Source organism: Cupressus sempervirens, chromosome 7 (genome assembly GCF_028749045.1).
Source record: "Cupressus sempervirens isolate cs-2001-9-10 chromosome 7, ASM2874904v1, whole genome shotgun sequence".
NCBI lineage: Eukaryota > Viridiplantae > Streptophyta > Pinopsida > Cupressales > Cupressaceae > Cupressus > Cupressus sempervirens.
In genome coordinates, this window is record NC_143124.1 from 171,851,702 (window position 1) to 171,879,295 (window position 27,594).

Here is a 27,594-nt window from a genome sequence, read left to right on the forward strand (position 1 = left end):
TCTCCTGAGTATTCTTTGAAAGATAAGTTATATATAGATTTGTTGGTTATGATTTTCCTACTTACTAAATTACTTAGATCTGTTTTTACCAATACTTTGGTTTTGTTGGTTTTAATTTTGCTAGCTTCGATTCCTATGAGAGATCCTAGAGATTTGTCTATTCTCTTAATGATATTGATCTCCATTAATTTCGATGGTATGTCTGTACACTCCATCCATTTGATAGTTCAAATGTTTTTGATATGGTTCTTGTTGAAATTTGGTTTCCATGTTGTAAAAAATTAATGTGATGCCCTTATAGAAATAATTTGCAGAGCTTAAAATTTCAAATTTAACCTTTGTATTCCGACATTGAATGAACCAATGTTTGTTTGCAAAAGGGGTTATGTTACTTACCTTGTCGCTCCATTTCTTGGATATGTTACATACCGGCTTGCTTCTATATTTTGATGGCCCATTCTAGGACGTGTAGATGCCCTTCTTAGCTCATTCCATCCATCTAGCTTCGCTATGTGAATTGCTGATAATTAGAGCATCACTGTTACTATTTTTTGTTGAAAGCCCTAGGTTAGGGATTCCTTCCTTTCTTTGGTTAGTAGCTTCTTGCTATTTCTTCTGATGTGGTGGGATGTAAGCCTCCTTTGCTGGGGGAATTGCTTCCTTCGAGATATTTTTGAGGGTGCTTGCTTGTGAGTTATGAACTTCAGATTGCTTCCGAAAATTTGTCGGGTTAGGGCCTAAGGGTGTATTGTTGGCCTCTGAAATTGCTTTAGGTTGTTTTGGATGCTTACTCTGAATTTGCTTCCTTGGGCTAGGGTTTTGGTCTACCAGAGTTGCATACTTCGTTTTGATGAAAAACTCTCTTTGGATTCACAGTCTTGATGCTGTGCCTTCTTTACTCTATGGTAGCCATCACCCATTTCATTTTTTCTTATTTTGGACGATTTGCCATCCATCCTCAACTTTGTTGTGCTACCTTTCTAGGATTACTGCATTTCATTTTGCATGGCGCTAAACTAGGTTTTCGAAGCTATCCAATTTGGATTTGCAAATTTGTTGGTCATTCTGAGAGGAGAAGGCTTCAAACTGATTACTGGTGAGCAATGGGTCGATCTCTTTCTTTTGACGCTGATATGCATGTTGGAATGGTGCAAAAGTTTTGCATGAAGAATTTTTCTGCGAATTCACTTTTTTTACCATTTTTATTGTATTCTAAAACTAAATAAATATTATTAATTAATTTTAATTTTAATTAAAATTACAAAATATATTCATATTTCTAAACTTAAAAATAAAAACTAAAAAATAATAAAGATGACGGAAAAAACATAAAAAGTAAAAGACACAAGATAAATTTAAAATCCCCATATTATTTTTTCCCTCATCAGCAAAGTTTACCATGACTTAAAAAATACGCAGAAATTTTTTTGCTAGGAAGTTTTGTGAAAGCCAAAATCCCTGGACGAAATCGTACTTTTAAAGAAGATTATCTCCTATTAATTATTTAAAAAAAAGAACAACTCTCTAATATGTGATTTAAGAGATTTTCTAATTTAAAAAAGAAACGCAAGAGATTTAAAACAGAATTCCTAAATTCGTTAAGGAAACTTTTCCGAACTTGTAAAATTTTCCGCGATGTAAATGGAGTTTCTATTAGTGAAAAAACAAGACCCCTTCCACGAGATCATATCTAGTTGGATGAGGGGAAATTTTAATATAAATGATTTCTTAATAAATATGCGAGGTCACATGAACACTGGAGCCCTTGGTTTATATCTTTCGGTTGCCCATCAGGAGTTGTTTCTTTTGATATCTGCAGGAACCAGGGAGTGAAGAACATATATTTTGCAGTGCTTTCGAAAGATCTCTGTATTGCATCTTTGTGCCGGGTCTTGGTGGTGCTCTCGTCGCAGCTTTCGGCACTGTTTTTGACCAGGTGGGTACCTCTTAATAAAGTACTCTCAATAGCCTTTTGCTTTATCTATATATTTATGAAGTTTACCGAGCAAGGCCTTGTATGTTTCAACACAAGTGTTTTGATCTGTCAAGGGTTTTGCTGGGTTTTAGTTTGTTTATCCATTTGTACTATTTCGAAATTCTCTGGTCAGAGTGGGCTCTAGTTTGTTACCTTTTCTTATTTCCCTTTAAAATTTCTCTACTCTGATGGGTTCTTCTCAGTCCCTCATTTTTCAGTACCCATTTGATCGGATTTGATTGCCCGTCGAATAGGGTGTGGGGGTTTGTAGCACTTTTTTTTTTTTGTTTTGAGGAAAAAGGGTTTAGGCGGGTTTTAGGCTTTATTTCATTGGCTCCACTAGGTGGATACCTCTCCCAATTTGGTTTTTTTTGCGATTCAGTTCCGAATTTATTTTCTTTGAGATGTATAAGGGGCTTCTTCTGTCCTGATGTTTAAGCCTATCGAATGTTGAGGTTTTTTATGAGGGTTTTACCGCTTTAATGCTTTGGTCATCAGGCCCAGTTTTTGGGATGTACGGGTTCCTCTGCTTTGTCATTTATAGAGAGAGATTGTACGAATGGTGATTTGATCCGAAGAATAAGACCCACTCATAAGGCGGGTTTATTTTTGCATCTGTAAAAGTGATAGCCTAAAATCAAGTGGAATAAGAGGATTTGCAAATTTATTTATTTGCTTCTTTTTTTCCTCCTTATTATTGTTTGAATAAGAGTTTTTGTAGATTTATTTGTTTTTTCAGAATTGATGGTTGGACTACGTGGAAGAGATGGCACAGATTTTACTTGTGTCAATAGTGTTGGGATTTTACTGGGTGTTTTTTTGTGCCGGCTGGAAGAGTAGGGTTACGAGAACCAGGTTTAGGAAATGGGTGCCCTAACATCTCTCAGAAACTATATTTGAATTCATATACACCACACTGTGCTATGTCAAATGTCCATATTAATAGGACAAACTCAACTATATTTGAATTCATATACACCACACTGTACTATTTCAAATGGCCATGCCTCCCGGCAGAGTGACAAAGAGAATGAATTTGGGTCAAATTCTTGGGTCAATTTGGTTTGTGGAAGATGACAGGAATTGGCTTTTTTAAAATCCGGGTTTGAATTTTTTTGCTTTTGTTCAAAATTGGCAAAATGGAATTAGAATACGAGACTTCTAATATAGTCTGAAAACCAGGTTTTTAGACTTCCTACTAGCGAGTTGGAACTTAAAATCAAAACCTGGTTAAGCTTTTTTAGGAGTGTAAAAACGATCGATTGAACTACTTTTTGGAGTTTGCCTGCAACTCCAAGCTTACGCATAAAAATGTGTCTTCCCACTCATCTTCCGAGGGAAACAAACAGTTCAAGTAAAATCGAAAAATAGGAATGAAGATTTGCAAAACCTTTATTTGGCTAGATTGAGATTTGTAGAAAATTTCGATTTCTACAATTCCACGAACCAAACAGACCCTTAATTGTTACATGAATTCAACCACGGAGGCAGATGTCTCTAAATTGAAATAATCATAATAAAACTTTTCTCAGCTCACTGGGCAATTCTTTTAAATTTTTATAATTTAAAAAATATCATTATTTCTCCCCAAAAATCATGCAAGCTGATTTGTGGACCTAATATCATGATCTATAGAAAGAACATGTAAATTTTTTTGGAAGTAAACTGCACTTCTCTTCCTGATTTGAGCAGGGTATGGTATGATATGCTGGTAAAAAAATCAATTAAATAATATGTTATTTAATTAATAGGAATTGCACAAATATATGAATGACATAGATAAATTGACCAAGTGATAGTGGTCGATTTTTAGATGTCTCCCTTGGATTTTCAATCTAGGAATGCCAAACAAATGGACTTTAACTTGATTATACGAACTTGTATACTGATCATCATACCTATTGCATATGCAAACATTTAACCCACTGCCTACAGTTTGTTTTACCACTTCTACATGCCTTCACAATGGTTAAGTTAATTTTGAAGGAGAGTTGGCTGACCAACAATACAATGATAATCCTTACGAGTACTGGAGGCCTGCAACCACTAGTTTGAAGAACAATTCTTCTCAACATTGTGTCTAAACAAATGATAAAACAATTTACAAATGAAACTGAATCATTGTGTTCTAGTCTAGGAGTTGATTCTAAACTCTATAGTTCAGATTTTCAAGTTCTAGATCCTATTTTTTTCACACTTTATTTCAATTTTAAATTTTATTTCGTCCATCATTTTTGAAACCATGAAATAAATGGTAAAATTGAACCATTTGGATGATAGTACACAGTCATGTATTTTAGGTTTGACTTCAAGCTCATGGTTCTGATTTAATAATTTTATCCTAAGTTGCCAGTTCAGATGCCTGTATGGATGCGGGTTTGAAATTTGTCCAATTTTTTGGGTTGGGTTCAGATTTGTTTTGGGTTTGTCCGTACAATATTTAAGAAGAAGAAGATATGTATGTATATGCAGCAGCAAATAAGGCCGTACATTACAATGGTAATATTGAAGTGTTTTGTTCAAATGACATAACAAAATCCAAAATACACCAATATATCAATGTTCCAGTTAAAAAACAATATTATTAAAACAAGGATGGATAAAAGTTGGTGAAAACATGCAAAAAAAATCAGTCAAATTTCAATCTTTATGAGGTGAAACTGAGCTTGCAATTTGTTTAGATTAAGAGTTTGATGCTTGAAGTATAATAAGGTGGCAATGTTTAAAAAACCCCTTGGATAATGTACTGAATTGTAAGGATAATATTCTGTTCTCCCCAATCACTTGATGTACTATTTGAAGGACTATAAACTGAGATCAAAGCTAACAAAAAATGCTTTTACAATGATCTTAGAATGTGTTCAAATTTCAAATTATAAAAATAATAAGTTAAATCTTTATACCAAAATAATGAATAACGAAATATAAATTTGCATCTCAATTGTCAAAAGAAATAATAATGACAATTGTTTTTATTAAATGAACTATAAAATATACCAGCTCAGCACCTATAAGTAATATAGGAAGCAATAAAGTATAATAAAATAAAACATTAAATCAAAAGATAAAGATACATATTTAATTTTCAACATTAAAAAGAAGATGCAATAATTTCCATGTATATCTTATAATATTTAGTTGGGATCCAATCCTTTTATCACGGTGAAAATTTGTAACCATTCAATTAAAAATCTGGCTTTTGTTGATTTATTCCTTTCTGTTACAGCAAAAATGCGACCATTCAAATTCAAACTAATTTGATTGAAGACTGTGGAATGTGAATGAAATCCAATGGAAGTATTTAGTTCTACAAAGTAGTCATAATCTAGAAATGGCATCGAATGTGAACCCTATGCTGGTGCATCGTATACTTTTCCACCAAAGTAGTCATAATCAAAGTAGATATTTTCAATATAGGCCATGTGAAATGATTGAAAATGAATCTCATGCAAGTGCATGCATAGAGAGATGAATTGAATGCCATTTTATACTCGTGTGCCTTTTCCATTTTGGCACCATCCTAAACAAATCAAACAAGAGTATACAAGCATTATTTTTGTGAAAAACCAATTTTTTGGGTTTTGGTTTTTTTGTCCCGAGTTTTGGTTCTCCCTAATTCTACTCCCGAGTTTTGTTGAATGCCATTTTATACTCGTGTGCCTTTTCCATTTTGGCACCATCCTAAACAAATCAAACAAGAGTATACAAGCATTATTTTTGTGAAAAACCAATTTTTTGGGTTTTGGTTTTTTTCTCCCGAGTTTTGGTTCTCCCTAATTCTACTCCCGTTTCCCCGTAGTTCCTAATTTTTCTTAGTTAGTTGTCAATGCTTTATCATTTTGTTTGCTGATTTATACCTGAGAAAGATTGTTTGCTGATTTATACCTAAGAAAGAAAGATTGTTTGCTGATTTATACCTGAGAAAGATTGTTTGCTGATTTATACCTAAGAAAGAAAGATTGTTTGCTGATTTATACCTAAGAAAGATTGTTTGCTGCTATGAATTAGCAACCTTTACCCCACAATTTTTTGGACTGCAGGATTTTTTGAATGATTCTTATTGTAACTTTATAGCATGTTTTAAAAACTTAAGTTGGAATAGAAGGTTTTGCAGAATTCTTTGTGTTTTTAGACCTTGTTATCTTCATTACATGGGCTTATAGGTGTGTCAGTTTGGATATGGTACATAGTTTGACATTTCTTGCCTTTTTTTAATAAATAAGCTGAGGGATGAAGGCCCATTCCCATGATAAACATGTGAAAGAGCTGTAGACCTGAGAAAGGAGCCAAGCATAAAATAATCAGTGAGCATGCAAAACTGAAGAGAAAAGCTCATATTGATCCCCTCCTAGTCCGTTAAGCCTCATAGGCAAATGAAGAAAAAGCAAAACAAAGGTTAACTACCAGAATAGCTTTGTTTTAGCTTTCTTTTGCTTCTAGTGAGAATGGTTCCCATAGTTCAGTACAAGGCGTCATCCATTGATTATCGAGTCTCCATTCTTAGTTTTTTTATTGTCCTCTTTGCTTGCCTAATTGTCCAATGTTTGGTTTTGAAATCTTGCTCATAGTTTTATTTGTGGTGGTTATTGTGTCCAAATTGTCTTCATGCTTTAAGTGATGTTGAATGCCAAAGCTAGAAGGAGGTGATTGTTATCCTCTAGGATATGATTTCGATGATTTCGTGAATCTGTTGAGACTTCAAATCTCCACTTTGTATCCTAGAATATACCCCTAGAGGTGGAATGACTTCCATGCTTGGAGAGTTAGTGCGAGCCAAATTATTTTTGGCAATTACATCTTGGTAAGAATGTCCCTTGGTTTTGCCAAATGAAATCAGCATGCAGACTGCCCTTTTGTAACTTTCCCCAAATAATGAATATCCAAATTTGCCCTCGATTATAGTTTTTAAATTTTTATATAAAAACAAGTAGGGTTTTAAGATACCTTTTCAATTTGAGTGAGATCCTGCAACATGTTAGGGAACATTATAGTCATAATTCATAATTAGACATTCTTAACTTCGAAGTAAATATATATGAAATTAACAGATTGCTTGAGTCAGATTTAAGATATCTCAATCATGGAGGTAATAAGTTAGGCTGGTTTGATGAGGTGCCCAGAGACTCGTTCCTAGGCCCACAAGTGGATATACCATCCCTCTTGGCCTCATGTGGCTCTCGCCATACAAATGAGGTGGCACGCCTAGTGTGGTGTCCTATCACCATCTTTCTCATTGTTCTCACTTCTACTGTGTTTTTGATGATTTAGCAACCCAATGCATTTGTGGTAAATTCTAAAAGTAATGAAGAATATACAGCAGGGTGCCTGAAAAGTTCCTCCTCCAAAGCCTACAGGCGGACCCTTTGTCTATCTTTGGCCCCATGGGTCTCCTTAGTCCAACATGAGGTGGTGTACTTAGGAGATGACCTCATCACCATTTCCCCTCCTGTGACTACCTTTCCTGTACCATAGCTTGTTACAACAGTTCAATACATGTTCCAAGTCACGCATTCCATATGTCCATATATTAGAGTATGTAATAGAAAATGAATCAGAATTGTCTTTATTATGCTACGGCTGATAAGTATAATCAACAATATATTTAGCTTTCAAAATATGTTACTATGTATGTTTTTGAGTATTATAGCAGTCATTGACAAGTATGACTGTATGCAAATGTAAATGAACTGATATAAGTTTCTACTTATTATTGATGTCTGTTCTTCCTTTCTGTTCCAATAATTTAATGATTGATATAGACTGATTGAAATGATTGAAGATTTGATTGTAGGTCTAGTTGCTTGATTCCTAATTGATGTGTAGTGAATGATGATTAATTGAAAGTGGAATTCATAGATTGAGGAGTGATGATTGAGAGAGTGCTGATTTGGTGTATTGGTGAGTGGTGATTGATAAATGATCCTTGAATACTCAATACTCTCCTTTAAACGTTATTGTTGAAATGGTTACCACCTTTTTAAAAATTTAGTAGCCACTTTCCATTTTGGCCTTCAGAGAATAATATATTATTTACCATTTTTTTGAATGCCTTCATCAAATGAAACTCTCTTCTCTTTATGTGCCCTTTCAATCTGAGGAAGAGTCACTTCTCTTTGCCATATCTACCTCTTGCAATGGTCACACCCATTTACACTTTTCGGTGTTAATCCTTCAAAAGGGTCACAAACCTTCATCATTGCTGTGCCTTCGGAAGTTATTTCCTTATTCTCTTCCCCTTCCATCTTCTTGCACCATTTATCCTTTCTTAATTCCTTTATTCCTCTTTATGCAGATCAGATCTGTCTTATATCTCAAAGCATAACTTACTATGATAACCTTCCTATGATGATCCTTTCTTTCATGCCTTCAACTAATAACTCTTACTCTTATTTGTATCTTCATGATGGGTTCTTTTATTATTCAACCTTTCAAGAAAGTCACAACCAGCATTTTGGAGCCACTTTCTTATTCTTCCATATCCATTAACTCCTTGGTTCACAGTTTCGAACTATGTCTACACTATAGACATCTCCTTTAAACCTGCGTAGGCTTTCCTTCTCAATTTACATCAGCATATTCTTTTGTATATGCATTTATTTCTCCTTTATATCTGCACATATTCTCCATACAGTAGTTGTTTATTCTTCTTACAATCATGAATTTCAACCTTTCTTTGTTGATCTTCCCATTCAGGTTCTCTGCCGAACCACAAGTCTAAGTCTAGTATAAACTTTCACTCTTCCTCAAATGCACTCTACAACTTCTTAAATACCTTCACAATTGGTGTCATTTTCACATTCTGATTGCTCCTTTACTAATCTGTTTTTATTTCTAATCCAGGTTAATTTCTTCTCCAATTCCAACCAATATATTTTGTGTCCCAATTTCTTTCATACCCTCCATGTTCCCTTTTAGATGAATTCTTCTCCCCTTTATATCTTATGTTGAGGGAGTCACCACTCTTCATTACATGCCCCTTGACCTTTCATTAAACTTAACTAACTTGTAATTATGTTATTATTTGTTATTCATTATTATTTCTTTATATTTGAAGTTTTTGTAATTATTTATTATCATTAAATCCCATTTCAAAAAAGTGACATTATACCTTTTTGGAAACCACTTTTTAAGGTTTATCAATAAGGGGATATTACAGCCTGGCTTGTCTAAGATTGCTTGTCCTTAATCAATCTCAAGCCAAGATGCTTTGTTAGGGATACTGGATACCAAATTAATCCTGGAAATACCATGAGCCATGATTAATTTTAAGGATGTAGTGAATTTCATTTATTGTCTAACTGATTTAGTGTGGCTGATGTAGTTCCTTAACAACTATGTCTTTATTTGGAGGTTATTAGTAATGAAAGTACCCCTTTGGATATGCAGCCAGCTAAGGAGAAGTATGATGACTACCACAAGACACAGTTGAGTCATCATTGAGATGTGAGGCAATCAAATTGTGAAGGGCTTCATGGAAAGTGTGAGAAGGAAGAGGTTATAATTGAAGATGATAAATCTGACGTCTATTCAGAAGTTGACATTTAGACATCCAAGGGTGAGATTAATGACCGAGTTGTAATATGGTTGGATGCGAACCAAGCTATTCTAGGAAAACAATAGCAGATAAAAATTACAAACAGCTTCATGTGTCAAATGACACCCATACAAATGGAGATTTTGAATTTGATACATCACAATCCAAGGTCCAATTTGCAACTACTGTGATGCACATGTCTATGATTCTAACTATCCATATGACTGCAATATACAGCCAGTTAGATTATCTTGGCTTACAATGATTTCAAACTTTTATGTCCAAAGGAAATCTATGCTTTTGGTGCGCTTGTTGGTTCACAAGGATATGGTCTTATTAAAGCATTTTCAGACTTCATCAATGGGGCTGATATTAGATTATCTTGGCTTACAATGATTTCAAACTTTTATGTCCAAAGGAAATCTATGCTTTTGGTGCGCTTGTTGGTTCACAAGGATATGGTCTTATTAAAGCATTTTCAGACTTCATCAATGGGGCTGATATATTTAATATCTTTGTATGTTGAGGCTAGGAAGTGGTAAGCAAGTTTCCCTGAAATTTATGATTCTACTTGGAAAGCTTTTTTGTTTTATTTCAATGTAAAATGCCCATGCAACCTTGACCCATCTTCTCTTGCCCAAACATTGTTTAAAACTAGAAGGCAAGAAGTTGAATTGCCATTTGGATATTTAGTATTCCTTTATCATCATAGGCCTGAGAATCAGTAGGTATTGCCCTATTTTGTGCCAAGTTGGTTCTTGTTTTAAATTTTAATAGTGTGTAAAGAAATGAAACCTATTGAACTCGATCAAGGATATGAGTAGGTTTTTTTTCGTGAAGAAATAAGACAAAAAAATATGAATACTCTTGTGTTTTCAAATGTTTATGGTAATGGTTATCTGTCCCAAATGACCTAAATGAAGATTCAGTTTATTTTGGTGAAGATTAAGAGTAGGGAATGTAAATGTATGCCATGACAAATGAAATAATTAGCACAGTACCCACAGATTGAGGATAGGTGGTGTGTTGACAAAGCTTGTAAAGAAGACCATCCAAATACACTGTATGACAACAAGGTCAACTATGTGAAGTTACACCTCATGACAGTTATGTGTATCAGAAAACAGGTGCGTGGACAATTGGTCAAAGTAATCACGACTCATGGCTGAGTTTTGTGTATGTAGGATGAAACACGTATTCCAAGAGGAAACACCAAATATCAAATCCTCTCTTGAACAGACACCAAGTATGCTAAAATTTGCAAAAAAAGAATCATAGAGGCGACTCTAAGGTTCCTATTCTTGTTTTAAACAACTTCTTTTTACTACGTGGTTTGTTGGTAATCATGTAGGGACTTATGGTATTCATTCAATAGATGCGATATGAACATTGTAATTCCGAATTATTTAGTAATGATGGTTCTTCAACTACTCCTAATGAAACAAATTGCAAAAGATGAAGGGTGCAGGAAGATAATCTTACTCTATCAATGCAAGACAATATTTGCCTGATTAACTACGCATAGGAGGGTGCAATCGTCCAAGGATGCATGGATGATTTTCAGATGGTCAACATTCATTCAAATGCCCAATGATGGCGCAATCCAAATGAACATTTCTAATTAATGTTAAGTGCTTGCAGTTAGTTCTGACCAACCTTAGACTATTTCTTACAATTAATAAGTGCCAAAAGTTATGAATATTAGCCTCATCATAATTCACCATCAACATTATTTCATTCATCTACTTAACTTGTCTACTCAACATAAATAAAATTCTACTGAGGAAATGTAGAAATAAGTATGTGCCATGATAACAACAATGAATTAGATATAATTTTGGCAGTATTATAACACCAATTTCTCCAAGTCTCTTCTTACAAATAGCTAAAGCAAGCTTTATATAGAATCTCAAAGTACAGTGGATGGCCAAGATTAATTTGAGGTCAATGGACAAGATTTTTCCAACATACCCTAATGTAACAACAAGTTTTGAGCATTAAATGCTATCCAATTACACTAATACACCAATTTATTGGCCAATAAGAAAATTACATTGCTTTGATGAATTAATGAGAATTTGCTAGGTGATGACATTAAATGCAGTCCACATTACAACTTGGAATAACTTGATTGGATGAACTTGGAATCCTTTGATTGGTCAAAGATGAGTGGGCTCCACTTCAGCATGTTTATCTTGTAAACATCATCGACTCATTGTAATTAAGAGATCTTTCTTGATACTCAACGTTTTCAAGCTCTTGATAAATTGTGAGGACCCATATCCATAAATTGTTTCATCTTCTTGCACTTATTTCATCCTTTGAAGTTCTTCAAATTGAATTGTGTGAACTTGTTGTATCTCACCTTGATCTTTTTTAAAGGACGAGGTTCTTAATTTAGTTGGATCATCCTAATTGGTATTGGATTTCCAAAGGAACTTCAAGATTGTGATAATCTTCAACATTTGTAGACTTTTTTTTCATTTTTCTTGTACAACTTGCTCTTTGAAATCCATCGAGGCATGAATTTTGTTCTTGGGCCTGAAATCTTCTTTGCACATGAAATGCGCAGCCTTGAATGTTCTCTCTCCTATAATGCCCCACCCCTTGTTGTACTTGCATTGGCAAAGTCTTGAACGTTTGTTTTTGCATCTCTACCTCCATCTTTTGCGTTGTCTTGGTTCTTTCCGTCTTCATTCCCTTACAAAACAAAATAATACTTACATTAAGCTCATAAAATGGTAAGCTTAAACAAAATTCTGATAGTTAAAAGTTCGCATGATTTCACCTTGACATGAAATTACATTTGTATGAACCCATGTAAAACAATTTCCAATTTTGATCTGAATTCTGACTATTATACCATCATATTACCTTGCTGTTGGGCTTGAGCCTCTATTGAGCGGATTTTATCTTCTTGTTGGGCTCGTTGAGCAGAAATTGCGGTGTTGCTGGCTCCACATTAGGATTTGGGCAGAAATGTTATCTTGACTTCACTTTAGGTCTGCTTCTCCTTCTAAATTTCACACTTATGAAGTCTACCCTGTTCATGATTTACTTGCTTGTTCAAGTTGGATCTTGTTTAAAATGAAGACCTTCACTTTCTTTATATAGTGATTTAGTCTAAACGTGGTGTCTATTGGGGCAGGGCTGACCTTGTCTGGCTTAATATGGGTTTTAAATGTCGTTTAAATTATTTATTTTTACCTTAAGGCCAAGTTCGCTTTAGCATGAAGAGTGTAAATTACGTTGCTGTTGGCCTCGATCCCCACCTATTGAGCAGAGTTTATCTTGTTGTTGGGCTTAGTGAGTGGAAATTGTGGTACCATTGGGCTCCACATGAGGATTTGCGCAGATTTTAGGTCCCTTTTGGGTTCGAACTTCAATTGCTGGTGGATTTAAGGCTGCCTTGGGCTTTATGCAGGTGGAAATTAGTAGAATCTTTTGGCGCTAATTATGCCCTTGGTAGAAAGTAGGAGTCACTTGGGCGCACTAGAATTACTAACGTAAATCAGGGAATTTTTGGGCTTGACGCCTCAAATTGCAAGCAGAAATCCTTAGTGGCTTGGACTTCATTCAAGATGCCAGAGGAAATCAGACCCTCCTTGGGCTCATTAAACATTAAGGCAGAAATCGAGGTATGCTAGGGCTCCATGGAGCTGAAATCTGATCATGGTTGGACTCATGCCAAGTCTTATGACAGAAATGGAGGTGTTGTTGGGCTCCATTGAATGTGAGGCTGAAATCAGAGCCTTCTTGGGCTCTAACAAGATGGAATTAAGTCCTTGGGTATATCGTTTGCCCTAAACTCACTTTGATTTCCCCGTGTCTTGACTTGGTTACACTTGGAAATGTAGCTGATTCATCTCAGATTTGGTTTCAACTCTTCTTTTTGCCAGCTTTGTCGACTTTCACCATCAGATCCTTTTGTCTTATCGAGCTGTGTTTAATCGCCCGCTCTTTTTGCTTGGCAAAGCAATTATCTTACCTTGTGGAATTCCACTTGCGTTTGGGGTTGTGCACTTGAGACTTGATCAGATTTAGGCTTTCTCGTTGTTGGAGATATGAAGTGTTTGGGTTTCAAAGCTAGCTTGCTCTTGGGTCCTCTCAAGTGTTGGAGTGAAATTTGAAGCTTGCCTTGGCAGGAAATGACGATATGCTCGAACACATACGTTTTTCAGAATTTTGCGAGTGTCTGGTTGTTGTATGAAGACTGAGGAAATTGTGACGAATTTGGGTTTGGAGCCTCAAGAGGAGGGCAGAAATCAAGCCCCTGTCTGGCTCCATCTATAGCAGATGTGGAAACTTGACCAAGTGTCAAAAAACCCAACTTGTTCAGACCTGAAGTGATTTGTTTTACTTGACTCTTATCAATACTCATCCAACTTCATGGGCTTGCCCTAACTATTACCTTTGAGTTGGGATCAGGTTTAAACTAATTGATCTCGACTCTCAACTGAATACCTTTGAGTTGAGATCAAATATGAACTAATTGATCTCAACTGAATACCTGCCACCAGGACCCTGACTTGCTCAAAATTTCCATCTGACAGCCCCTGAGATTTCAAACTGTTGCCAAGCTACAACTAAAACTAACAGAGTACACACTGCGGAAGCCAAAAGAGAGGGTCCTCATTTGCATTGGGATGAAGGTGTGAAAAGGTCACAATGGTACTGAAGCAAAATTTCAATCAAAGAATAAAATGTTAAAACCTAGTATCTACTGGATGTGTACTCAAAGGCTTTTATTCTGTTGAGGAATGTTGTGTCACTGTTCACCCTGTTGCAAGCAGGTGCACACGAGGATGAAATAAAAAGTTCCACCCATGAAAAATGATTGTGCTGGTAAGGACAGTGAGGACAGTGCCATGAAGCAACAATGGTTATGAAGGTGTGAAAAGGTCACAATGGTACTGAAGCAAAATTTCAATCAGAGAATAAAAAGTTAAAACCTAGTATCTACTGGATGTGTACTCTGTAATATCCTCCCCTGATTTGAACTTTGACTTGCAGAAATTTAACTTAAGGAATATTGTCAAACACTTTGTATGCAAACTCATAAAGCTGATTTCCTCAATAAATTGCTTTCCAATGAGTAGATTTACGAACAACTATGAAGTGACATTAAAATGCATAATACACATCATAACATTTTCACAAACACTTGGTACACATTCAATAGTATATGAAAAATCTGGAAACTCTTTCAATTTGCTAATAAAGGGTGATTTTTAAATGTAGATGTGCACTTACAGCTGCCTTAAAGGCTGCAACAACTATTCAGACTTGTATTCAACAATTATTATGCAAAATATCAAAATTTGACAGAAGAAACCTGGAATTAGTGGCCGTAGTATTTTGTAGATGTAGTCGGCCAGCCCTCCAAACTTCTAATCAGCCGGAAAAACAAGTAAACTTGATACCAACACTGTTCATGCCGTACTGTAGCAAAATACTGTTCATGCCGACTGTAGCAAAAACTAACTTCAGATCTGCACCTCAAACCCTTGTAAATTTCTTTATGCAAACGCCCCAAATGAAACCCAGTGTGTTTCCTGAAGTGAAAACACCCTTGATCCTCCTGACTGTGTCTTCCAACAGCGAAGAGAATGCTAGCAAAGAGGGATTCCGTCCTCCAAGCCCGATAATCAAATATTCAGCAACATAACATTAATCTTCATGCAAGCATACGAAAAAAAAGCTCTTCCATTTCTTTTATAGTGTTCTCACAAGAGCTCAATCTTTCGTTTTCTCAATGTGGGATAAAACATAACTCCCTTTATGTACCTTATGTCTCCAATGTGTTATAAAAATAAAGGGAACTCTTTTAATTTAAATATTTCCCAAAAATTATAGTCTATGCATTAATAAAGTTAAATATTTAAATTTAACTTTATAAAATGGCTTTATCAATGCATAACAAATCTTATCAATGATAAATAAATCTTCTTGTCGATTTTAAACAATTACCATCGACATACCACTGTGACTGAATGTCCGGCCATGTCCAAGATGACTTACTATAAATAGTAAGTATGCCCAAAGTTGCCTCAGAACCCCTCAGAAAGACCTGCAACTGAAACTGTCTAGGCCACATGGCCTCTAAGCCCCTTTAATGTCCTAGTTAGCCTATGGGACTGTGTGGAAATAGGCTAACGACAACATCATGCTATGAATGCTAGAAAGGGGACATTACAGTCCGCCCTTCCCAAAATTGCTTGTCCTCAAGCAATTTCAGCTCTGGATGCTGCAATATCTGCTCATTTTCCCAAGTAGCATCCTCAACAGGTAGGTTCCTCCACTTCACTAGATACTCCCTGATAGTCCTCCTGCGAAGCACCCTCTCCCTGGAGTCAAGTATGGCCTCGGGAACCAAGATAAGCTTCCCCTCATCATCGAGAGGTGGCAATACTACTGAAGGCACCACATTGTGACCCAATGCCTTCTTAAGGCGTGACACATGGAACACATTATGCACTTTACTGTCTGCAGGCAACTCCAATTCATAAGCTACTTCGCCCACTCTCCTGATTACTTTGAACGGTCCATAGTAGCGTGGTTTCAATTTCTCTGCTCCACTCTTCTTGAGAGAGGACTGTCTATACGGCTGTAACATGAGGTACACCATATCTCCCACCTCAAAAGACCTCTCAACCCTGTGCTGATTAGCATATTGCTTCTGCTGATTTTGTGCCTTTTGCAAATTTTCCTTTAAGGATCGCATAATGTCCTGACACTCCTGCAAAGTATCCTTGGCCTTAGGCACCTTGCCGTCCCCAAATAACAAATCCAAAAAATTAGGAGCATCATACCCGTACAGTGCCATAAAAGGGGACATTTGAATAGACATATGGAAAGAGGTATTATAGCAGTACTCCCCTAGATGTAGCCACTTCACCCAAGCCTTTTGCTCTCCTGCAATGTAGTTTCGAAGGTACCCCTCAACCCATTTGTTCACTATCTCTGTCTGCCCATCAGTTTGGGGGTGGTAGCTGGTACTCGGAGTGAGCTCTGTTCCACATAACCTGAACAACTTTTGCCAAAAGTGGCTCATAAATCTGCTGTCTCTGTCACTGACTATGCTCCGTGGTATCCCATGTAGTCTGAATACCTCTTGAAAAAATAGTTCTGCTGTTTGTGCTGTTGAATATGTAGACGAAATTGCAAAGAAATGTGCAAATTTCGTCAATCTGTCTACCACAACAAAGATACAATCCCGACCCTGTGCCTTGGGGAGGCCTGTGATAAAATTCATGGAAATGCTATCCCACTTCTTCTCTGGTATGGGTAGGGGCTGTAGTAAACCACCCGGAAAAGAATGTTCCTATTTGTTTTGCTGACACACAGGGCATTCTCTAATAAACTGAAGCACCTTTGATTTGAGTCCTTTCCAAGTGAAGCGCTCTCTCACCTGCCGATGTCTTAAAGAATTCGGGATGTCCTGCCAGTGGTGAATCATGAAATGCCTTCAAAATCTTTTGCTTCACAGCAGACCCGGGTACTAAATAAATCCTTTCCTTGTAGATGATCAGATCATTTACGACAGTGTATCGACTATCTTGAATAGCTCCCTCAATAATGCTAGATGCCCAACTATCTTTAGCATATTCTGCCAAGATCATCTCTCTTCAATCATCCATAACTATCCCAACAGCAAGCAAATGAGGCCTTCTAGAGAAAGCATCTGCAACAATATTTTTCTTCCCTTTGACATAGGCTATGTCAAAATCATAGGCCTGTAATTTACTCACCCATTTCTGTTGACTGTCATTAAGGTCCTTCTGTCCAAGGAAATGTTTCAAGCTATTATGATCTGTTTTTACTGTGAATCGGCTTCCCACTAAGTACTACCTGAACTTAGCTAGTGCGTGCATGATTGCTAGCATCTCTTTGTCGTAGATGCCGTAGGTTCTCTCCACACCTCGTAATTTTCTACTCTCATATGCGATGGGATGTTTGTCTTGCATGAGAACAGCTCCTATGCCCTCTCCTGAGGCATCACACTGCAGCTCAAAGGGCCTGGTGAAATCTGGAATGGCTAAAACAGGACATGTACTCATCAGCTCCTTAAACCTGTCAAAACAATCCAGAGCCCTCTCTGACCACTTGAAACTATCTTTCCGTGTCAAATTTGTAAATGGTGCTGCTATCTGTGAAAATCCCTTAACAAATCTGCGGTAGAACCCACAAAGCCCGAGAAATCCCTTGAGTTGTGAAGTGTTCCTCGGTGGTGGCCAATCCAGAATGGCCCCGATCTTGTCTGGGTCAACCCGAACACTTCCTGCACTAATAATATGCCCTAGATAGAGCAACTCTGTCATCCCAAACTCACATTTACTCATCTTGGCATATAATGACTCTCTCTCTAGAATACTGAGCACTGTATCAATATGCTTCAAATGTTCCTCCCAAGTACGGCTGTATATCAGTATATCATCAAAAAATATCAACACAAACTTCCTCAACTGATCTCCGAAAACACTATTCATACAGGACTGGAAAGTGGCAGGGGCATTTGTCAACCCAAAGGGCATGACTAAGAACTCAAAATGTCCATAGTGGCATCTAAAAGCTGTCTTCTCCACATCCACCTCTCTAACCTGTATCTGATGGTAGTCGGATCTCAAATCAATTTTGGAGAAGTAGAATGCACCATGCAATTCATCAATAAGCTCATCGATGCGCGGGATAGGGTATCGGTTCTTGATTGTCTTCTTGTTTAGCTCCCTATAATCAATGCACATCCTCATTGTACCATCCATCTTCTTCACCAATACTACTGAAGAAGCGAAAGGATTTTTGCTTGGCCGTATGTGCCCCATGTCAATCAACTCCTTAATTGCCTTTTCTATTTCATCCTTATATCTCTTCGGATGGCGGTAAGGTGTGATGATAACTGGCTTAGCCCCTTCCTCTAATTCAATAAAATGCTCGATTCCCCTATCCGGGGGTCTCCCTGGAGGTATCTCACCAAACACCTTAGTATGTTTGGTTATTATTTTTTGTACATCAGGTGGATACTCTAGTTTATGCTGCTCTGTCATCTCAGGCATTACTCTAAACTCTGCTGCCCACTACACCTGATCATGTCTAAAGAAACTCTGCATCCGCTTGAGTGACACCACTCGAAGTCTCCCATCTGACAAACCTCTGAGCACTATCTTCTTACCATTTGCCTCAAACCTCATTTCCATTTTCTTAAGGTTAAATGTGAACTCTGCCAGAGACTTCATCCAGTTCATCCCAAGCACCATATCCTGATCACCAATGTTGACCACAAAGAAATCTCCTGTCATGTCATAATCTCCCAAACGAAGCTGCAAGTTGGAGATTTTCTTGGTACATTCAATTTTGGAGCCATCGGCAACCATCACCTTAAACCCCCTATGCTCCTCTGTATGTAGCCCTCTGCGTGTCACAAACTTCTCATCAATGAAGTTATGTGTCGCCCCTGTATCAATGAGTGCCACAACTCTCTGTCCATCCAAGGTTCCCCTAACTCTGAAAGTGACGGCCTCCTGTATACTTGACAACTGAGCTATCGTGCTATCACCGCGTGCTTCCTCCTGTGAAGAACTATCATCATCTCCATCTGATTCAGATGACTGCTATGAATCTCCATCTACTGACTCTTCGGCTGAAAAGTACTCCATCTGCTTAGCTTTTGCTTTCAATGGACACTTATGTGACAAACCCCAAGGCTCCCTGCAATGAAAACAAAGCTTCTTCTTCCTGAGATCATTAAGTGTCTCATTGTCCAACCTCTTACTTTCCTCCTTAGCTGGCTGAACCTCTTTATGAAAAGGTTTCTTGTCCTTATCTTTCCTTGAAGGGAAACTCTTTGCCTGGAATTTATTTTTTGAAGATGAAGAGGAATCCATGTCACGAGCTTTCTTAATGGCTTCCTGCAAAGTGGGAGGGTTGAGAGCTTTAATCCACCCTCTCAACGGATCAGCTAACCCATCCATAAATAGAACTAGTATCCTCCGTTCAGATACATCTGTTACTAACACTGCAAGTTTCTGAAACTCTGAAATGTATGTTTCCAATGAGCCCCACTGTTTAAGCTGAGCTAACTCCTTGAAATGGAGTTCTGGATCCTTCCTATCAAAACGTTCAATCAGCCTCTCTGTAAACTCCACATATGAGGTAATGTGTGCATGTCCCATAGTGACCATACCATGATGCCACCACTCGTGTGCTAACCCATCCAGATGAATTGCTGCGTACTTAATAGCTTCTTCCTCGGGCATAGGGTTCAATTGCAAGTATGTGTCAAGCTTTTGAACCCAAGCTCTTGCTGTAGACTTTCCTGAGCCATCATAATATGGTAACTCAAGTCTCCCTACTTTCTTCCAAGCTCTTGCTGTAGACTTTCCTGAGCCATCATAATATGGTAACTCAAGTCTCCCTACTTTCTTCCGTAGCTCATAGCTCTGGTTCCTGTCATGTCCACGTGGCATATGTTTCATCCGCACATCCATATACTCCCTAAAGGTAATTGCAGCAGTAAAATCTGGCCCTCCGGCTTCCCAATCTCTCCTCAACTGGTCCTGTATATCAGTAATTTGGGGCTCTGGTACAAGCTGCTCTGGAGCTCTAGGAGGAAATGTAGGAATCATGGGCCTTGAACTCACTGTCCTAGCTCGCTGGGGTGCATGACTGAAATTGTTCCCAACTTGTTCATCTCCATTATGTGTCCCATCCTGATCATTTCCATTCTGATTGTTACCATTCTGATTATTTCCTCCACCCATGTTCGCATTCAACCCCATTTGATGAGCCATCATCTGCATCATAAGATCCAATCTCTGATTCTGTTCTTGTGCCCTTTGTTCTGCTACTCGCTGACCCTGTACCAAGGTCTCTAATAACTGTAAGAATCTTTCCTCTCCAGGCTTTGGACCGGCATTCCCGCCTCCACCTAATCTTGTATTCCTGTCATCTCAGTCACCCATATTGCTGTCTTGATCAAAGAATACCTCCGCTGTGTCTGTATGACTGGATTCTATACCTCCCTGTACGGATGAACTAGACTGTTTGCTTTGCAGGTCTGAACTCCTACTTTGTCTTGCTCTGGTATTGCGGAAATTATAAGGCCCCTGTCGCATGCTCAAACATAAATGCTCTGATTTTAGTGTTTTGACATTTCATCAAACACTTTCCCCTCTATCCGCCAGTTCCAAATTTCCTATAAAACCTCCACAGGATGGCAGGACTTATAGCTTTGATACCACTGTAATATCCTCCCCTGATTTGAACTTTGACTTGCAGAAATTTAACTTAAGGAATATTGTCAAACACTTTGTATGCAAACTCATAAAGCTGATTTCCTCAATAAATTGCTTTCCAATGAGTAGATTTACGAACAACTATGAAGTGACATTAAAATGCATAATACACATCATAACATTTTCACAAACACTTGGTACACATTCAATAGTATATGAAAAATTTGGAAACTCTCACTCTGCTAATAAAGGGTGATTTTTAAATGTAGATGTGCACTTACAGCTGCCTTAAAGGCTGCAACAACTATTCAGACTTGTATTCAACAATTATTATGCAAAATATCAAAATTTGACAGAAGAAACCTGGAATTAGTGGCCGTAGTATTTTGTAGATGTAGTCGGCCAGCCCTCCAAACTTCTAATCAGCCGGAAAAACAAGTAAACTTGATACCAACACTGTTCATGCCGTACTGTAGCAAAATACTGTTCATGCCGACTGTAGCAAAAACTAACTTCAGATCTGCACCTCAAACCCTTGTAAATTTCTTTATGCAAACGCCCCAAATGAAACCCAGTGTGTTTCCTGAAGTGAAAACACCCTTGATCCTCCTGACTGTGTCTTCCAACAGCGAAGAGAATGCTAGCAAAGAGGGATTCCGTCCTCCAAGCCCGATAATCAAATATTCAGCAACATAACATTAATCTTCATGCAAGCATACGAAGAAAAAGCTCTTCCATTTTTTTTATAGTGTTCTCACAAGAGCTCAATCCTTCGTTTTCTCAATGTGGGATAAAACATAACTCCTTTTATGTACCTTATGTCTCCAATGTGTTATAAAAATAAAGGGAACTCTTTTAATTTAAATATTTTCCACAAACTATAGTCTATGCATTAATAAAGTTAAATATTTAAATTTAACTTTATAAAATGGCTTTAGCAATGCATAACAAATCTTATCAATGATAAATAAATCTTCTTATCGATTTTAAACAATTACCATCGACATACCACTGTGACTGAATGTCCGGCCATGTCCAAGATGACTTACTATAAATAGTATGCCCAAAGTTGCCTCAGAACCCCTCAGAAAGACCTGCAACTGAAACTGTCTAGGCCAAATGGCCTCTAAGCCCCTTTAATGTCCTAGTTAGCCTACCGGACTGTGGGGAAATAGGCTAACGACAACATCATGCTATGAATGCTAGAAAGGGGACATTACATACTCCGAGGCTTTTATTCTGTTGAGGAATGTTGTGTCACTGTTCACCCTGTTGCAAGCAGGTGCACACGAGGATGAAATGAAAAGTAAGTTCCACTCATGAAAATGATTATGCTGTTAAGGACAGTGAGAACAGTACCGTGGACATTTATATGCAACCTTAAAATGGTGTTATTGAAGGTGGGTTTTGCAGGGATTTAACTTGAGGAACACAAACAAGGTTTAGAGCTTAATGTGCTTGTTTTATTAGCTCCAATGAAAATAGTTCTAATGAGATTTCTGGTATCCATGTTCCCCCTTCATGAGAATGAGCCTATGAGGTTAATTTTCTTTTACTTCACAGAAGCATGCTGACAGGATTGCTGATGAGGGCACATGCTTGCTTGTGAGTGAGCTAGGTTCTCTAGCTATATGTCTCTTGTTTTTCCTCTTGATGTTAGCTCAGTTGTTGAGGTGAATTGTGTTTATAGGCCAGGTATGTTTAAAAACTTGGATTAGAATTGTCCTACTTGTGAGATTGTTTTCCTTGGTTATATTTTGTATAACCAGTTGAAAATGTTAAACTATTGTGGATGCAATGTAGAGAGTTTGTTTTAACTCATTTGTTAAATGTGTTGATCACAAACTTCTTGTGTTTGAACTGCCCTTGACGTCAACAATAGTATTTATTCGGAATATGATAATAGCTTTATCAAAGTTTAAGAATTTATGATAATCTTTAGGTCAATAAGTTATAGCATAATACAAAGTAGATCAAATTGTGAATTTTCTGTGAATATTCTGCAAATCTGTTGAATTAGAGGGCTTCATTAATAAAAAAGACCCTGTAGGCCCTAATATGACAAGACTAAGGACCCCGAATGGATATTATAGATATGCCATATATTTGGTCAAATATATCCAGCTCAAAGCTTCAAGCTAAACTCTTCATTCTACCATCTGCATTCAACCTTAGGATTCATGGCACTAAATGTTGTTTTAAGGTTATATTACCATTTTAATATGAATAATGAGACAGTATTTTATTAATATAGTTAAATAAGAGTAATATGGTTCTAGCTTTTTATGGATATAAGTTTTAGGCTTCACATATATATATATATATAATGTGCCTTTATGTCTTGCATTGACATACCCAGATTGTACCCTGACTTCTGCTGCTCAGCTAGAAACCCAGGCTTAAGAAGGGGTCCTTATGGTGATAGCTTTGCATCTGCCAACGACCATATATAAATTCATACATGTAACCTTTTCATACACCACCCTTCCATATTTACACAAAAACCTGAAGCAGTAAGGGTAGAGGAGGAAATGTTCAAACTTAATACCTAAGCAAATCCATGCTAGTGGTCTGAATGGTTGATTAAGAGTTGCTTTTAGGGCTTGTTTTAATTCACTTTTGTATCTTGATAAAAGGGTATTTAGTTTATTTGCTACCCCTATTAATTCTTTATCTGAGATATTGAGTTTCCATAAATTTTGAATTCGGATCTTAATTGTTGAACATGCCCAGTTTGTTGTATTATGATAGTAGGGAAAAAGCTTATGTGATTAGCTCTTATTTGTGTATGTTCCTACAACCTGCATTTCCTTGCATTGCATCTCTAACCCTGACTGTAGTAGCCTGTTCAATAATTGAGGTTCTTTTAGGGTCACATTTAAGTTTTTTTTATCTCACTTCTGATATTCTGATACAGGATTTTTTATTTATTTGCCCTCTTTGAATCTGCATCTTAAGTTTTTGGACATGCCCAGTATGCTTTGATTTATGTTTGGACTGAAAAAGCTTTTGTAAAGTGGTTGTATGTATGTTCGTGCAGCCCGCATTTATGTATGTATATGACTTAAAATATATAAGAAGATTTTGCCATGTGCTTTCTTAGAATTAGTTGGCATGTGAAAATGTTTTAATGTTTGAATGATTTTTACTAGTTAGATCTGGCTTTGTAAGCTTCTAGCATGAAATGGATAGGGATATTCTTCAAAAAGATTTTGATACCTTGTTTTGAGAATGAGCTGTAGTTATCTTTAGTGCTGCATTTTTTTTTTGATGTTTTTCTAGTTAGCCCTGGTTTTGTAAGCTTCGAGTGTATGTTTGCCTTGGTTTTGTTTTTTAATATTTTCCCATTTAGTTCCAGTGTTGTAATAGTCTAACTTATGTTTGCTCATGGTTTTGTTTTCAGGCTTCAGCATGCTTTGGTGCTCATTTTCAATATTAATTATAGTTTTTCATGTTGCATCACGTTCCATTGCATATGTTCTTCACACTTTTCATTTGCTAAATTATGTGGTCGAAATTGTGCAGATTAAGACTCATCAAAACACACTAAAAGATTTAGATATTGAGGGAACTATAAAGAGCCAAAACTGCATACTTGTATAAAGGATCAAATGGGTGATGCAGATAATGCCATGCCTCCCTCCATGCCTCCCTCTAAGAAGAGGGTTGCAAGCAAACAACTCTCTAGAGACGATGACCCTGATGCTGAGGTAGAGGGTTCTGGGCAAGAAACTGGAACTTTTCAGAGGGCTAGTGAAGAGGTACTTGCAAGTCGAAGAATTGTAAAGGTTCGTCGCAACATGACATCCTCCACTGCAGCTGCCAATCCTTTTGCAGGCATACGTTTGGTTCCCTCTACTGCACCTCCTTCTGTGGGTGCGACTGTAGCTAAAACCTCTGAAACTACCCTGGTTGCAGGTGATGATAAGCAACCTCCAGTTGCCCAAGAGGAAGGGGCATCTGAGGCTAAAGATAACCATGGTGATGGAAAAAATAATGACGAGGCCACGCCAATAGCTGAGACAAAGGCAGCAGATGCAATTCTTGGTAAGGCCAAGGAAGAATGTGAGACAAAAGCAGCTGAATCTGATTTGAGTGTGAATAGTGGTGAAGTCAAAGGTAAGGAAGAAGCCCAACTCAAACCAAGTAAGGATGAAGCCCAACTTGAAGTCAAAGGTAACGAAGAAACCCAACTCAAAGCTACTAAGGAGAATGGAGAACAAAGTAAATATGGCAAAAGCGAATCAACAGAAAAAAATCTTGAGCAATCAACTGAAGTTAAGGAAACTGACAAAGAGGACAGTGTCAAGGAAGCTCATCAGCAAGAACCATCCGCTGCAGTGAGTTCATTTCAACAGCTTTCCAGCACACAGAATGCATTTTCAGGTATCTCAGGAACTGGTTTTTCTGGCTCCTCATTTTCATTTGGATTGCTCCCCAAATCTGGAACTTCTAGTACATCTTTTGGCTCAGCATTTAGCTCAGGAACCTTAACAGGTAAGGGAGCTTTGTTTGAAACAAAAGCACCTGGCAGTGATGGACTGTCTCCATCTAGTGCCAGTAATGGCAGTGCATCTATTCGTCTATTTGCAGTTCCAGCATCAGATAATGGTTCAGGTAGTGTAAGTGGGTTGCCATCTTTGCAGGAAGTGCCAGTAGAAACGGGTGAAGAGAAAGAGAGAGCATTGTTTATGGCAGATTCTGTTTTGTTTGAATACATTAGTGGGGCTTGGAAGGAACGAGGTAAGGGTGAACTTAAGGTTAATCTTTCCACTGTAGATGCAGGAAAGGCAAGACTTGTGATGAGGTCCAAGGGTAATTACAGGCTGATCCTTAATGCAAACTTATTCCCAGATATGAAGCTGGCCAACATGGATAAGCGTGGTATTACTTTTGTTTGTGTGAACAGTGCTGGTGAAGCTAAGGAAAACTTGTCCATGTTTGCACTGAAGTTTAAAGATGGTTCAATAGTTGAACAATTCCGTGGAGTCATAGAAGCAAATAAAGGCAAAACTTCAGTTGATTTGAAGACCCCTGACAATTCTCCCAAGTCATCTGAACTTGAAGTATGAAGCTATTGCTAGCAGAATGTCACTTTGCAGTGCCAGATGAGAGAAATTTAGATGCACTCGGTAGTGTCAAAGAGTTTTGGCCTTATGGACCTTTTTATTAGATCATCTATACCTTGCATTGATTTTTGCGAGTCCTTCAAAATTGAGCCGTCATTCACTTATTTTACTCAGGCTCTAGGCTGAAATTATGCCCATCATTTTCTTGGCTTTTATGAAGCATGCAAATGGTCTTAAGCCGATTCTATGTGAAGCAGTCTTTATGACAACAAATGCATCTGAAAGTATTTCTTGCCACTGCTTTGTTTTACAAGCGAGAGTATTACATGAGGCCGTGTTAACCTTTTTTCACTCATGCCTGTATGTTGGGAACTTCATACTGTAATGTTTATGCCTTGCAGAAATCATCTCACTTGTTGAATTGGTTTTACTCTTATTAGCTGAGAACGGATATGAATTAAGTAAATTATAGTGTATGGAAAGCTGGTGTTAATTTAGAGCCAACAGTGTTACTTTCTTTGTTGTTTTTGTTGACTAAACTTGAAATTGTTTCTAGCTAGTCTGCGAAGTCAAAATTTTTGCCTCGTCTGACTTTGAGCCTTTATTATATACGTCAGGCACCGTTCTTTTTATTGCAAGGATTTCCTTACAATATTTGAAATCTCTAACAATTGACTTTATTCACATGAAAGATGCGCTAATATTTTTACCCTGGTTGAATATTTTTTGCACGTTTTAGTAACTTGCATATGAAGGCAAATCTATATATGATCTTTGTTTTAGATAAAATGAATTAAGACTGACATTGGTTTCAGATATTTCCATATTTTTTAATGGAGATAAATTGATATGGTTTAGGAGGTTGTCTAAAACATCGAAGTTAATGATATACAGTTGGGTATTTAATTGCAGCAGTTTTACATAAAAAATTATGAATGTGGCGTTGAAATTCAATATCAACAGAACGAGACATGAATTGCACCTGCCAGAATATTTATTTTTGGAGGAAGATGTTTATGGAAGAGTTAAATGGATTTAGACAATTTTTGTTCATTATCTCTAGATCATGGCTGTAAAAGAATACTCGGATAATAATTGTGCGCTGCCAAATGTTGTTTTATAACCAATGAAGTATGTTTTCAGATGGGTTTTTTTGTGCAAGACTACGTGGATAAATGTGCGCTGCCAAATGTTGATTTATAATCAATGAAGCTTGATGTGTGATGGTTTTATCAATTCAAATTTATTTCTATTCAACTTTCATGGCATCTGATTGAATGGCAAAAGTTGACATGATCTTCCTTTATGGTATATGACATTCCTCCGGGTTTGCCCCTTGTAAAATAGCCAAGAGATTCACAAGGAGATTCTTGATGCACGAAAGATAACTCAGTGACATAATCTATTTATCCGCCATCACGTATACCGTTTTACCACTTCATTTATTATACTCAATACTGTGGAATGACTTTGGTAGAATTATGCATGCCGTTTAACTGTTGTTTGTGTCCTTGATTGAATTGATGAAGCTTATATCAAAGCTGGAATCAAATTCCCAGCAATGTAAGAACTGAATTCATCTCGACGCTCAGAGCTTATTTATGGGTAGAATAGTTAATCATACGGTGCTTCCCGAGTATTGCTGAAGGCAGTACTGCACCGCTATATTATGATGGCCAAGTAACAGTCAAGACATATCGTTATATCCTATTCAGAGGCGTGGATTATGCTTGGAGGCGCAGTCGATGTGCTATTGATGTCAGACCCCGCATCATAGAGGACCTG

General features: G+C 37.3%; 1 protein-coding gene across 1 annotated transcript; it reads left to right on the top strand.

Moving 5' to 3' along the window:
- The first annotated feature begins 1,747 nt into the window (after window positions 1–1,747).
- LOC149546067 (nuclear pore complex protein NUP50B-like) lies at window positions 1,748–26,291 on the top strand. Its single transcript, XM_089790976.1, has 2 exons — window positions 1,748–1,936; window positions 24,266–26,291. The coding sequence occupies exon 2, from the start codon at window positions 24,352–24,354 to the stop codon at window positions 25,810–25,812; it is 1,461 nt and encodes a 486-aa protein (XP_089647102.1). The 5' UTR covers window positions 1,748–1,936; window positions 24,266–24,351; the 3' UTR covers window positions 25,813–26,291.
- The last annotated feature ends 1,303 nt before the right edge of the window (window positions 26,292–27,594 follow it).

What these genes read in the sequence shown, in the direction of transcription:
- LOC149546067 (XM_089790976.1), top strand. Translation starts at nt 24,352, where the DNA reads ATGGGTGATGCAGATAATGCCATGCCTCCCTCCATGCCTCCCTCTAAG.